Consider the following 13,927-nt stretch of genomic DNA (forward strand, 5'->3'; position numbering starts at 1 on the left):
AAGTCCAACTGCTATTGCTATTGCTTTTGCTATACTTCTAGCTGCAAAGAAAAATAGCAAATCCATAGAGGACATGAACACCTAAACATTTAAGCAGAGCAGAGGCGAGGGGGGAAAAAAATACCTTTAAAATATTCAGACCTCGGAAAAAAGCTTCCAAACATCGAGCACCCGAAGGAGAAGAGTAATTTCTACATGAGGTGTAGGCACTAACTCAAATTTGGAATCTAATGGTTTCTGTTTCTAAGAAACCTTTGGGCCATTCTCTTTTGAACAGATGAATAACTAAGCTTTCGTGCAGGCAAAAAGCTCCATATATCTTTACAAACCGCTCCTGTAAAGGGAGAGCTCCCTTGCCAGGGTCCTCGACTTACATCCGTCCACTTAAGGGCCACTCAGAACACTGAAAAAGGGACTTACGACCCATATCCTCGCACTTACGACCGATGCAGCGTCCCCATGATCAAAATTTGGTTGGGGCAACCAGCACGCGTTTACTAGAGTTGCCCTGTCCCGGGATTATGGGATGGCCATTTGTATCCTGCCATTTGTAGCTTTCCGCAGGCAAAGTCATTGGGGAAAGCCGGATTCACTTAACGACCGAGTGACTCACTGAACAACTTTGCTTAACAACCGTGGGGAAAAGGTTGCAAAAATTGAGCACTGAACAATGTGTCAGCTTTCCAAATTTCATGCAGAATTAAATCAGAGACCAAGGCAGAGCTATCCTTAAGGTTCCAATTTAATAAGACAGACATGTTGGCATCGTGCTATGGAATCCCAATACTGGAAATGACATCACAATTCCACCCAGTTAAAAGTTCATGATCTTGTCCCCACACCCACAATCCATCACATGGTCCAATCTTCTTCTTCCACACTGGCATCCACACCCAGCTGCTTCCAGACAGGTGTACTGGTGCGGAGACAAAGGATGACCTTGGCTTCTAGTAAAGAATGAAAACAATACATTCCACAATCTCACTCCTGTCTATTCTCCCCTCCCATCAACTATACTAAAGAAACAGCATAATGAAATAAGAGAAAGTGTGGCAGGCCAAAGTTCTAAAAGGAATATAAAAGCAGGCCTGACACAATGCTTGGCTCTCAATCAGAATAGGGCTGGATGGGACCTCGGAGGTCTTCCAGTCCAACCCTTGCTCAAGCAGGAGACCCTACTATCAGAGTTACAAGTAATGCATCCATTGCAAGGATTCCTCAAAGAATAGCTTTATTGGAAATATCATATTGGCACATATCTGGTGAAAACCCTCAAGGATCCCATGGTGGTTCACCTAATTAAAAGTGAAAGTTCTCACCCAACCCCCCCAATCCCAAACCATCAGTCAAGACAGTGTGAGATGGTCTGGTGACATCACTCTTCCTTCCTCCAGCCAGGAGTGAGAACGACCTTGGTTCCCAAGAGAAAGTATTTTGTTTTGACTACACAGCTCCAGCTATCTCTAACCTCCCCACCACCAAATCGCTCTGCTCTAGTGTGGTAGCACCGAAGCTCCCAGATGACTTCGGCCAGGCCAGTTTCAGGGTTGACCATTTCAGACAAGTAGCTGTCCACTCTCTTCTTTAAAAACCCCAGTGATGAAGCACCTATATAACCTGTGAAGGCAAGTCCCTTCCACTGGTTAATTGTTCTCACTGTTAAGAAGTTTCTCGCTAATACCAGATTGCTTCTCTCCTTGATTTGTTTCCATCCACTTGTCCCAAAGGTGCTTTATCAAGAAGCAACTGGGCTTCCTTTGTTTCTTCCATGAAGATGTTTCACTTCTCATCCAAGAAGTTTCTTCAGTTCTTCAGATCAGTGAAACATCTTCAAAGAAAAGCCCAGCTGCCTCTTGAAAAAGCACCTTTGGGACAACTATGACCTGGAGGACTGAGAATCTCTGTTAGGTAAGCTCCCGGTTGGGAGAGCGAGTGCGTTCAGAGAAGCGTTGTGTTGGAGAACACACAAACCAGCATACAGAGACACTGCAGTTTAAATAGGCTTTTACTTTCGCGGAAATAAGAGGTATCAGAGTCCATCAAACAGTCCAAGTCATACACGGATAAGACAGTCCGTCATCAATGTCTTTCAGTTAAGGGATAATCCAAATAACATAGGTCCAATATTATAATCAGTTCAGTACTCAAAGTTTGCTAGCAGTTGGAAAACTTACAATAGCTCATGGCACTTTCTAACAGCCAGCTTCCAAAACACTCAGATCAGATCAGTCCAGCATCTAACAAACAGAGAGCTAACAGTCATTCTGGCTCCCTCTTATGGCCGATTGAGGAAACAGCAACCAATCACATTTTATAGTATGATTTAAAGAAACAGGTACAGCATTGCTTACATGATTTATATATTGCCAACCCAACCGTTAGATTATATTCCTAACAATCTCCATAGACATTTTCATCTACTGCTTCTCGTCCTGCTGTCTGGCACTTTGGAAAGTAAGTTGATGCCTTCTTCTTTGAGGCAGCCCCTCAAATACTGCGTTGAGGACAATCTACATGTTGTTTCTGAGTTCTTTACTCCAATATGGGCCACCTGATGAGGTAGGGGACTTTAAGGGCATGTTGCAGGGGGAAAACCACTCACAAAACAGGGCTTGTGAATTGAGGAGGCCTAACGAACATATTTCTTAGGACTTTCCTGCCCACTGAATATTTTTTTCAAAAGAGATGCAACCGATTCAATCACTTAGAAAGAAGGGGTAGTTTGCTTTAAAAACTACTAGGCTAAAACCAATGCCCCAAATTAGTTCTCCATCAGCCGAAACCATAAAAGGACTCCAGATAGCAGCAGGATGTTGAACAGCTGGCCTCTTTCAAAGCAGAGCTTTGTTCTATTTATTTATTGATTCCTTCCAATGTGGGTTCTTCCTTCACAACCACAAAGTTTTTTCTTAGAAGTCGGCAAAAGCCAAAATGACCCCGACTTGAGCCGAACGGATCCTCCTGTAAATCAGAACTGAGCTTAAACGGCAGGGAAGTATTAAGACAGTGATGGCGAACCTTTTGGGCAACGAGTGCGCAAACTGGAACGTACCTGCGTGGAGGTTCGTGTGCCGGAGTGCCAGGAAACCGAACACCAGCTGGCCTGGAAAATGGCCGAATTTGGGACATTTTTCAGGTTGTTTTGGGGTCATTTTTGAGTCGTTTTTCAGGCTGTTTTCCCACACTCTCGCGCCCGCAAAGACCAGCTGACCGGCTTATTGGAAACCAGAAGAGCAACTGGAAATGGCATGCGTGCCCACAGAGAAGGATATGAGTGCCACCTCTGCCATAGGTTCGCCATCATAGTATTAGGATCCGTTTGCGCCATTAGCCAAGCGAGGAATTACGTTCATTGAAAAAAACAAGATGCCTATAAACCAGAGGTGGGTTCCTACCAGTTCGCACCAGTTCGGTAGAACCGGTCCGTCAAATCTACCGAACCGGTTAGAAGAGGTTCCACCAGTGGACCCGGAAAGCAGGCCACACCTACAGAGGAGGTTCCAAAAAATTTTGAAACCCACCACTGACCCACACATACACACACACACGCACAGACTCACACAGAGAGAGAAAGAGAAAGAGAAAGAAAGGAAGAAAGAAAGAAAAAAAAGAAAAAAGAAAGAAAAAGAGAGATGAAAGAAAAAAAGGAAAAAGGGACAGAGAGACAAAAGGAAGGAGAGAGAGAGAGAGAGAGAGAGAGAGAAAGAGAGAGAGAGAGAACACATGGCCAGCAAGCCACTCCCACCAGGTCACATGGCTGGCAAGCCACTCCCACAAAGGAGGCCACACCCACAGAGTAGGTTCGAAAAAATTTTGAAACCCACCACTGCTATAAACCCACAATCGCTGGGAAAACCCAGTATGCTTTCCAACTCAAATATATTAGACATCCGTAGCTACAAGCCTCTAGTTGCCAATATGCAGCACTTTGCTGTAATCCCATATGGCTTGTTTACAATGTATTTCTGGCAATTTCTCCAGGGGATTGTAAAATAATCTAATGTGATTGTTACCTCTGATCATATTAAAACTTGTAGGCGTCCTTTTTACTTAACAGTTGATCTTGCTGGGATAAGCTCAAAGAGCAGGAAGGAACGCTAGGCACCGCTCAAATTCCATTACATCCTTTTTAAGCACATGAAAAAAGGTGGGGGGGGAGTGACCCTCCTCATTTCTAATTCCATGGGAAAAAAATTCTACATCATTTTTGACCAGAGGTTCAGCAACCTGTGGCTCTGGAGCCGCATGTGGCTCTTTCATCCCTCTGCTGCGGCTCCCTGTCACTGGTTGGCTCCACAATTGATAGGGCTTTCGGTTAGAACAGGTAGAGGAAAACGGACGCCCCGCTAGGGGGAGACTCTATGGTAGGGGGAAATCGGACTTCTGGGCAGCAGAGAAAAAAGGATGCTGCGCTAGGAGGAAACTCTATGGTAGGGGGAATCGGACTTCCGGTCAGCAGAGGAAAAAGGATGCTGCGCTAGGAGGAAACTCTATGGTAGGGGGAATCGGACTTCCGGTTAGCAGAGGAAAAAGGAGGCTGTGCTAGGAGACTCTATGGAGGAGACTGTGAAATTTCTATTCCATAAAATCTGAATCTATCAAACCCAAAATGCAGAGAGAAAGGATTGAAAAACGTTGTCACAGGTCAAAAAGAGGGCAGTGAAAATATCTACAGACCCCTCACACCCTGGACATAAATTCCCAAACTGCACACCAGAACAACCAGACACAAGGACAGGTCATCACTCTGCTAAACAACTAATTCTCACAACACTGTCAAATTCTTTTCTAAGACTGTATTACTATTATTATTATTATTCTCCTCCTTAGTACCGTTCTCTTCCCACTAGAACCATGTTGCTTGAATCTTTACAATTCACATTGTTTTATTTGTTTCCTAGTATGATTTGACTGCTTATTAGTAACCTAAGACTAACATTAAGTGTTGTATCTTATGATTAGTGACAAATGTGTCGTCTTTTTATGTATACTGAGAGTATCTGCACCAAAGACAAATTCCTTGTGTGTCCAATCACACTTGGCCAATAAAGAATCCTATTCTATTCTATTCTTCTATTCTATTCCCTATTCTTATTCAACTCTACTCTACTCTACTCCTATGACTATCATTAAATGTTGTATCTTATGATTCGTGACGAATGTATCTTTTCTTTTATGTACACTGAGAGCATCTGCATCAAAGACAAATTCCTCGTGTGTCCAATCACACTTGGCCAATAAAGAATTCTACTGTATTTCTCACCCTTTCGATTAGTTCGAATTATTGACTCAGGGAAGGGCCGAACCAGACCTTATGCAACGCAAACGTTGCTGGATTTCTCGAAGATCAGAAGGCAGCCAAGAAAAGGGGAGGAATTTAAGTTTCTTTTGCTAGTCATCCTAAAGTGGTGAGTAAGGGACGACTCCACGGCCAACCTTTACTCTGCTAGATCTGCAAGAACCCGTTGGCCATCTGCTCCTTTTATCTCAACCATCTATTTACCCAACTCCAATGTTTGTGCAATGAATGTTTTAAGTGATGCAGCTGCAAAACTCATTTGCTATGCTGCCTTTTGTGAGCCCTCATCACCTATATTACTTTTTCCCCCTTCTCCGAAGCAGGTCTATTCATAGATGAAACATGCCCCAGCATACAATTTAGCTCGTGTCGCAGGCAAGCTTTCACGTGGCAATACAGCTGCACGCACAGTCACAAAAACGAAGCGCCCCCCCCAAAAAAGGAACAATCACATAGTTAAACCCCATCTGCTTCCCAACTGAATGTCTTGGGAAAGAGCCGAGGTGGCGCAGTGGTTAAATGCAGCACTACAGGCTACTTCAGCTGACTGCAGTTCTGCAGTTCGGCGGTTCAAATCTCACCGGCTCAGGGTTGACTCAGCCTTCCATCCTTCCGAGGTGGGTAAAATGAGGACCCAGATTGTTGTTGGGGGCAATATGCTGACTCTGTAAACCGCTTAGAGAGGGCTGAAAGCCCTATGAAGCGGTATATAAGTCTAACTGCTATTGCTATTGTCTTATCCTCCAGCTTTGTTCGCTTATTGGTAGTCCTCCATTTACGACCACAAAGGGCACCAGAGTTCCTGCTGCTAAGCAAGGCAGTCGCTAAGAGAGTTCCGCCCGCTTTTGCAACCTTTTCGCAACAGTTAAACCAATCACTGCAGCCGTTAAGCAAATCCGGCTTTGCCCATTGACTTGCCAGAAGTTGGATTGGGAAGGCTGCACATGGAGGTCACATGATCTCGGGATACTTCAACCATGATTTGATTTGATTTGATTTAGTTTATTTGTATGTCGCCCTTCTCCGGGAGGGACTCAGGGCGGCGAACAACTCAAAAGGGGAAAAGGGGATACAAACACAATACATGTAATTAAAATACACAAGAGTCATACAGCCATACAAGTCGAGAGGGGAGGGGAACTCATCAACCCCAGGCCTGCCGGCACAGCCAGGTTTTGACGGCTTTCCGGAAGGCCTGGAGAGAGGTGAGAGGTGATAATAAATACATAAAGGTAAAAGGTAAAAAGTTCCCCTCGCACATATGTACTAGTTGTTCCCCACTCTAGGGAGCAGTACTCATCTCTGTTTCAAAGCCGAAGAGCCAGCTTGTCCCAAGACGTCTCCGTGGTCATGTGGCCGGCACGGCTGAACACCAAAGGTGCACGGAACGCTGTTCCCTTCCCACTAAAGGTGGTTCCTGTTTTTCTACTTGCATTTTTTACATGCTTTCGAACTGCTAGGTTGGCAGAAGCTGGGACAAGTAACGGGAGCTCACTCCGTTACGCGGCGCTACGGATTCGAACCGCCGAACTGCTGCCCTTCTGATCGTCAAGCTCAGCGTCTTAGTCACTGAGCCACCACGTCCCTGGAATCCATGCTGGTTTTCAAATGTCTGAATTTTAATCACATGTCTCCAGGGACTGTTGTTAAGTGAAAGGACTGTTAAAATCACTTCTGTAACTCTGAACAGTCACTAAAATAGTTGTAAGTCAAGGTGATTCTGGAAACTATGATCTACCCACTATGATGGATTCATACCATGGACTATAGTGTCATAAAGCAGGCAGCAGCCAAAAAAGCTAATACGATCCTTACTTGTATAAACCGAGGCTTAGAATCAAAATCACGTGCCGCTTTATAAAGCCTTAGTAAGGCCACACCTGGAACACGGCATCCAATACTGTATGAGCCGAGGTGGCGCAGTGGTTAGAGTGCAGTACTGCAGCCACTTCAGCTGACTGCTAAGGTGCAGTTCGGCGGTTCAAATCTCACCGGCTCAAGGTTGACTCAGCCTTCCATCCTTCCAAGGTGGGTAAAATGAGGACCCGGATTGTTGTTGGGGGCGATATGCTGACTCTGCAAACCGCTTAGAGAGGGCTGAAAGCCCTATGAAGCGGTATATAAGTCTAACTGCTATTGCTATTGCTAATTTTGGTCACCAGGTTACCAAAAAGACATCGAGATTTTGGAAAAAGTGTAGAGAAGAGCAACTAAGGTGATGAAAGGCCTGGAGATTAAAAACCTATGAAGAATGGTTGCAGGATTTGTGCATGTCTTGTCTAGAGAAAAGGAAGGACTAGGGAGGAACAGGTTAGCAGTATTCTAGTACTCGAGGGGCTATCACAAAGAAGAGGGGGTCAACTTATTTATCCAAAGCACGAGAAGTCAAGACAATGGATGGAAACTCATCAAGGAGAGAAGCAACATGGAATTAAGAAGAAATGTTCTAACAGGGAGGACAATTAACCAGTGAAACAGCTTGCCATCAGAAGTTGTAGGTTCACTGGAGGTTTTTAAGAAGAGACTCGATAGCCGCCTGTCTGAAATGGTATAGGTCTCCTGCTTGAGCAGGGGGCTGGACTAGAAGACCTCCAAGGTTCCTTCCAGCTCTATTCTGATTATCATCTTGTTTGTGTAGGAGATGACCAGCCTGAGCCGAAGAGTGGAGTCAAATGCATCATCAGTTTGGAGTCTACACACACACACACACACACAGTGTAAGAGACTAGTGCCAATTCATCTTGACCATTAGTAGATCAGATTCTTGTGCATAGGTCGCATGAAATAAACTTGTAAGTACTTTTGAACAGTATCCTGACTCCTGACTGTTTTGCAACGGAAGCTATTATTATTTTGTATAAAAAAAGATTGTCCTGTTTTACACACCGCACTAAGTCACAATGGGGCTGGGATTAAGATTTCGCCTACAACACCTTTGTTACTTGGGTTGCCAGAAATCCAGCTACAATGTTTTGCAAACAGTGAATTTAGCATTATCCCTCAATCGTGCCATGATACCTTGCTCAAAATCGTGACTTGGTGCAACTCTATTGCTTAGGATCAAAGAGGCAATTATATAGCCTCTAACCATTCACTCCATACAAACTCACTGAAATGATATTCTGGATTGACTAAGTGCTATGTTCTGTGAGCAATAATGACTCATGTTACACCAATTATGTGTTATGCATTACAGATCACTGTATTATAAGAAAACATCGCCAATCCATGCTGGCCAATTTATACACCACATAACACACATTCATATAGGCATTAGTCACTAACTCAAGAAAATCACTGACAAATTCACACTGCCTACCTATTATTGCTAAGTATTGGTGAGTTTGAGTTTACAGCCTGTATGTAAAGATTAGATAGACAGATGTTGATTGATTGATGATAGATAGATAGATAAGATAGATAGATAGATAGATAGATAGATAGATGATAGATAGATAGATAGATAGATAGATAGATAGATAGAAGATAGGTAGGTAGGTAGGTAGGTAGGTAGGTAGGTAGGTAGGTAGGTAGGTAGGTAGGTAGATAGATAGATAGATAGATAGATAGATAGATAGATAGATAGATAGATAGATAGATGATAGACAGACAGACACACACACAGACACACACAATTTTAGATGGCCAATCATCAGAAGCAGTTTGAATGAAACTATAACTGTCTAAAACAATCTTTTGCTAACAATGGTTTAAAACTGCATAAATAAAGTTTAAAAATCTATAACCGCAGTCTTCGGGCATTTTACCCTACAGGAAGTCCCGGAGGTGACTGGACTAGTTCTAGCTGCAAGGATAATCCAATATCTGGAAATAAGTTCTTACATCCTGTCCATTTCCACAGTCCCCTTCGTCCTTTTATAGAAGCCCAGCCTAACTTATATTCTTCATTAAGCAGAGGCAAAAAAACCAAAAAAGTGTATACGAGTTAACAGTTTTTAGCCGATCAGATGGGAGATGGATATTCTAGGAAACAACATCCCTCAGCTGCCCTCTACCTTCCTTCTAGAAATAAGCCTGTACAGGATTTATTTCAAATGTGATTACAACTGGTTCTTCTCCACAAATATCTGAAATTAAAAACTGTAGAGATATTAAAGTTGCAAATAAAAACAACAACAAAACCTGCAGTGTTATTTGATTCTTTACCTGTAAGAGGCATCCAGACAAAATGCAAACCATAAATTATTATTCTTTTTTTTTTAAAAAAAAGTAATGCATCACAGATTCATTAATTCAGGTTCTTGAATTAATGCGAACAGCAGAGAGAATTCAGGCTCAACTAAATTTGCAGCATTATACATTTGCTGACCACCGAACGGCAGTGTAAGGTTGTTTAGAGCTTATTAAAAAAAAATCCTTTTTTAAAAAAAACAAAACCTCTAATTTGTAACAATGTCCCTCCTTTCTTTCCATATCATCAACACAGCAGCGGGCTTGGATATTTTTCCATGTTGCATCTGCCAAGGAGAATATATACACATCAGGCTTTGTCCAAAAGCCGTTCCAATATCGCCTGCTGAAAAGGCCCGTGCGCACGCATACACATACACACAACACACATACACACACTGCATTTGGTTACACTGCATTTATTAAACACAGTGTTTGTCTGGAACGGCATAGGGTTTCCTGCCTAGGCAGGGGGTTGGACTAGAAGACCTCCAAGGTCCCTTCCAACTCTGCTATTGTATTGCAAATATTTGAAATAAGCTGTCAGCTTTAATTTATATAATTCTCAAGCCATTCCCTCCCCAGGAAAGCCACTGAAGATATTTCTTCCCACCAGGCATTATCTGAAATTAAGAGACGTCTTAATGAAAAAGAAATTTCACTTTGCTGACATCCATCCACTCAGGATTAAATGGGTCCAACCAGAAACTTCTAATAACACTCCCCAACATTTCTTTTTTTAAAAGAAAAAATATTCTTTTTCTTCCCTGCTGGCTTTCCATGTCACCAAACTTTTATCACTAACACTAACAATAAACCCAGATATGGGTGAAGTCCTTGGAAGGCACTGGAATTTCTCAATATCTTAAGGCAAGCATCTCATAGGAGAGAGAGCGCACACAAACACACACACACACACAAACATATCGAGGTTGCACAAACAGAGCCAAAGGCGAGGAGGTCACTTGTGAAAGGCCTCTTTATAACACAGGGACGAAGGCCCAGCGCTAATAACTTGGCATAGTATTGACACAAGCATATAGTGCAAATAGCCAAGTCCTTTAACGGAGTAACATGAGTCACCGCGCGTACCTCTTTTTTAAGTTTTGAAATTTTCCCTTTCCTTGTCTGGCAGCCCGGTGAAAACAAACCAGATACGGTTGAAAGGTATTTTTTTTGTGTGTAATGCATTTAGCCGCAGGGAATATCCGTCCCTTCTGGCTATTACATGTTATTCTGTCATCTGTAATCGCTTGACAAGAAAAGGAGATATCAATAAGACACCGAACTACAACCTTTCCAGCTGGCTCAACGAGACCCATTAAAAAGGGAATCTTGATGGGAGACAGGAGCTGAAAGGATGTGGTCGCCACCACCTTCTGAGTTGGGGTGGCCCAGAGTTCCTTGCTGGCGTGGCTTTATTTTAAGATGCAAGACTCATGAGGCTCCCATCCAGTTTCCCCACCATAAAACACGGCTCGGTTGGGAGAATCAAATCCTTGCTTTGACATCCTGAACCAGGAAGAAATGTGGAGGAATGTGGAAGAGGAGTGGGACGATGGTGAGGACAGGGACAGAGAAATGGCAGGCGGCAAACACACACAACCACTAGTAATCCGTACAACTGTAATGCAATCTAAATACTCAAGTCTTAAAACACTCACAAGTAAGTCAGATCTCCCTACAAGCCGAACCACCAAATGAAAAGGAAACCTATTCAGCCGCTGCCTCCAAATTCCTGCAGCCAAAACAGAACCAGCAAAACTGTTTATTTTAACTGTTTAAGACAGAAAAACACATCTTTCAAAATGCACTTTTTAAAAAATTTGGAAACCCCATGCCCTGGGGGTATTTTTCTTCATTAGCAGGTCCCCTACAACCAATGAAAACTACCATATCCTGCAAAGAGTCCACTTTGTAAGTAAAAGTATAATCTTTATTGTCATTGTACTTAAATACAACGAAGTGCCAAAGGCAAAACTCTGCCTTCTTTCCACCCGAGCTGGGAGGAAGTTACTAGGGATTGTACTTGCAAAGGGAAAGGGGGGGAAATGGAAAACAACAGGCAAACACTACCACCACCAAGGATGATTTGCAAATAACTTGAGAAAGGATGGGAAAGGGAAAGTTCTGGCGAGGCAAAAAGAAACTTGGGAAAGTTCGATTTTAAGAAGAAGGGGGGGAAAAAAACCAAGTTTGAAAAACCGGCGCATTAGTACAAGTTGTAAGATTGAGCCCCCTCCCTTTCTCCTGCCTCCCCTAACCCAACCAGAGCTGCCACCCCTCTAGAAACCAAACCAAACTACGACCAAAACCACAACAATGTCCAATGCAAATCCAAAAAAACTGTAACACAGTTGAGCATCCCCTGGAACAAAAGATTAAAAGGGGGGGGGGGGGCAGTGAGAGAAAGAAATAGAGAGATAGAGAAATAGAGAGAGAAAGGAGAGGGGGAGAGTGAGGGGGAGACAGGAAAGAACGAGGGAGGGAGGGAGAGAAGAGAAGGGAGAAGGAGAAGAGAAGGAGGGAGTGAAAAAAGGAGAGAGAGAACAGGGGTTAAAGAGGGAGAGAGGAGAGGAAAGGAAGGAAAGAGAGAGAAGAGGGAAGGAGAGGAAGAGGGAGGGAGAGAAGAGAGAGTGAAAAAGGGAGAGAAGAGAGAAAAGAGGAAAGGAGGGGAAGAGAAAGAAGAGTGAAAGAGGGAGGAGGGGAGAAGGAAGGAGGGAGAGAAGAGAGAGGGAGAGAGGAGGAAAGGAAGGAGAGAGGTGAGAGGGAGGGAGGGGGAGAAGAGAGGGAAGGCAAAGGGGAGAGAAAAGAGGAAAGGAGGGAAAGAGAAAGAGAAGAGTGAAAGGGAGGAGGGGAGAAGGAAGGAGGGAGAGAAGAGAGAGAGAGAGAGGAGGAAAGGAAGGAGAGAGGTGAGAGGGAGGGAGGGAGTGGGAGAAGAGACGGAAGGCAAAGGGGAGAGAAAAGAGGAAAGAGGAAAGGAGGGAAAGAGAAAGAGAAGAGCGAAAGAGGGAGGAGGGGAGAAGGAAGGAGGGAAAAGGGGAGAGAGAGGAGAGAGAGAAGAGGAAAGAGGAAAGGAGGGAAAGAGAAAAGAAGAGCGAAAGAGGGAGGAGGGAGAGAAAGAGGGAGGCAGGGAGTGAAAAAGGGAGTGAGAGAAGAGGGAGAGAGGAAAGGAGAGAAAGAGAAAAAGAAAGGGGGGAAAGAAAAAGAGGAAGAAGAAGGGGGGGAAAAAACACTCACCTTGTTGTAGCTGTAGTAACCCAAACACTGGGTAAAGTCCAGGCTGGAGGGGTCTCCGGGAAGGGAGTTCCCCGAGGCAGCGGGATAAAACCTTACATCCATTTCGCGGGGCTGAGATCTTGGGGTGCAGCAGGGCGGGGCGAGGGGTGCAGGGGGGGGGTCGCCAGAGGGGGGGGCGTGTGTGGCTGCGGGGGGGCTGGAGGGGGGCGAGAGAGGAAGCGTCGGAGATCTGCTTGGTCCAAAGGGGCGAAGTTCTGGAGAAGCTTGGACTAGATCCACCTTCCAAAGGGCTCCCCCCCCCTTTTTCCTCCTCCTCCTCCTCCTTCCCCAGCACACCCACAAAAACACGGCGCGGGCGGGCGCAGCACACGGACGCAGAGAGAAAGAAAGCCGCGCTCCTAGCAGGCAACCAAGTTGCCGGGCTCTGCGGGGAGGGTGGGAGGGAGCGAGGGAGGCGGGATGATAGAGAAAGGGAGGGGCAGAGCGGCAGGTGAGCCGGAAGGGACAGGTGAGGGACGCTCTAGGGAGGGGGAGCCACCGAGACGGAGGAGGAGGGAGGGAGGGGGCGGCGGCCGCTGTCGCCGCGGCTGAAAGGGGTGGGGGCAGAGCGCGCGCGTCCTCACTCCCCCTCCGCTCGCCCGGCCCTTCCCTTCTCCTCGGCTCCACCCACCCGCTTTCCAAAGGAGCCGGCTCGCCTCCCAGGTGCGCCGCACAAAGGAGCCAGGAGCCCGGCGCTGAGCCCGAGGGAAGAGCGGCAGCTACGGCAACAGCGGCTCTTCCGTCTACTCCACCGCTCCCCCCCCCCACCCAGAAATCAGCTCTGGGTGGGACGCCCGGGGGGGGGGGAGAGCGAGCGAGAAGAGCAGGGTGCGCGCGCAGCCCCCCCCCCCCTTGGGACTCTGTGTAGAGTCGAAGCTTCCTTTCCTCAAAGGGACCCAGAAGTCCCAAAGATCCTTTTTTTTTTTGTTTTTTTGGAAGGGGCAATTGGACTTTCTGGTTTTTCTTTGAAGGCGTCTCGCTTCTCATCCCAAGAAGCTGCTTCAGCTCTGATTGGATGGTGGGGAAACCCAGGGAAATCATTCCCCACCTTCCAGGCAAATTCTTCGGATCATCACAGCCCTTAACTTCCATTAACTTGGCTGATAGGGTAGGATAGGATAGGATAGAATAGAATGGAATGGAATGGAATAATGGAAT

General features: G+C 45.3%; 1 protein-coding gene across 1 annotated transcript in view; it reads right to left on the minus strand.

Moving 5' to 3' along the window:
- TOX3 (TOX high mobility group box family member 3) overlaps positions 1 to 13,289 on the minus strand; it is a 74,632-nt gene extending 61,343 nt beyond the window's left edge. The window contains exon 1 of the mRNA XM_032231143.1: positions 12,731 to 13,289. Coding sequence (XP_032087034.1) covers positions 12,731 to 12,832 — 102 coding nt within the window. The 5' untranslated portion in view covers positions 12,833 to 13,289. The remainder of the gene's footprint in view (positions 1 to 12,730) is intronic.
- Positions 13,290 to 13,927: the final 638 nt, after the last annotated feature.

Source organism: Thamnophis elegans, chromosome 14 (assembly GCF_009769535.1).
Source record: "Thamnophis elegans isolate rThaEle1 chromosome 14, rThaEle1.pri, whole genome shotgun sequence".
NCBI lineage: Eukaryota > Metazoa > Chordata > Lepidosauria > Squamata > Colubridae > Thamnophis > Thamnophis elegans.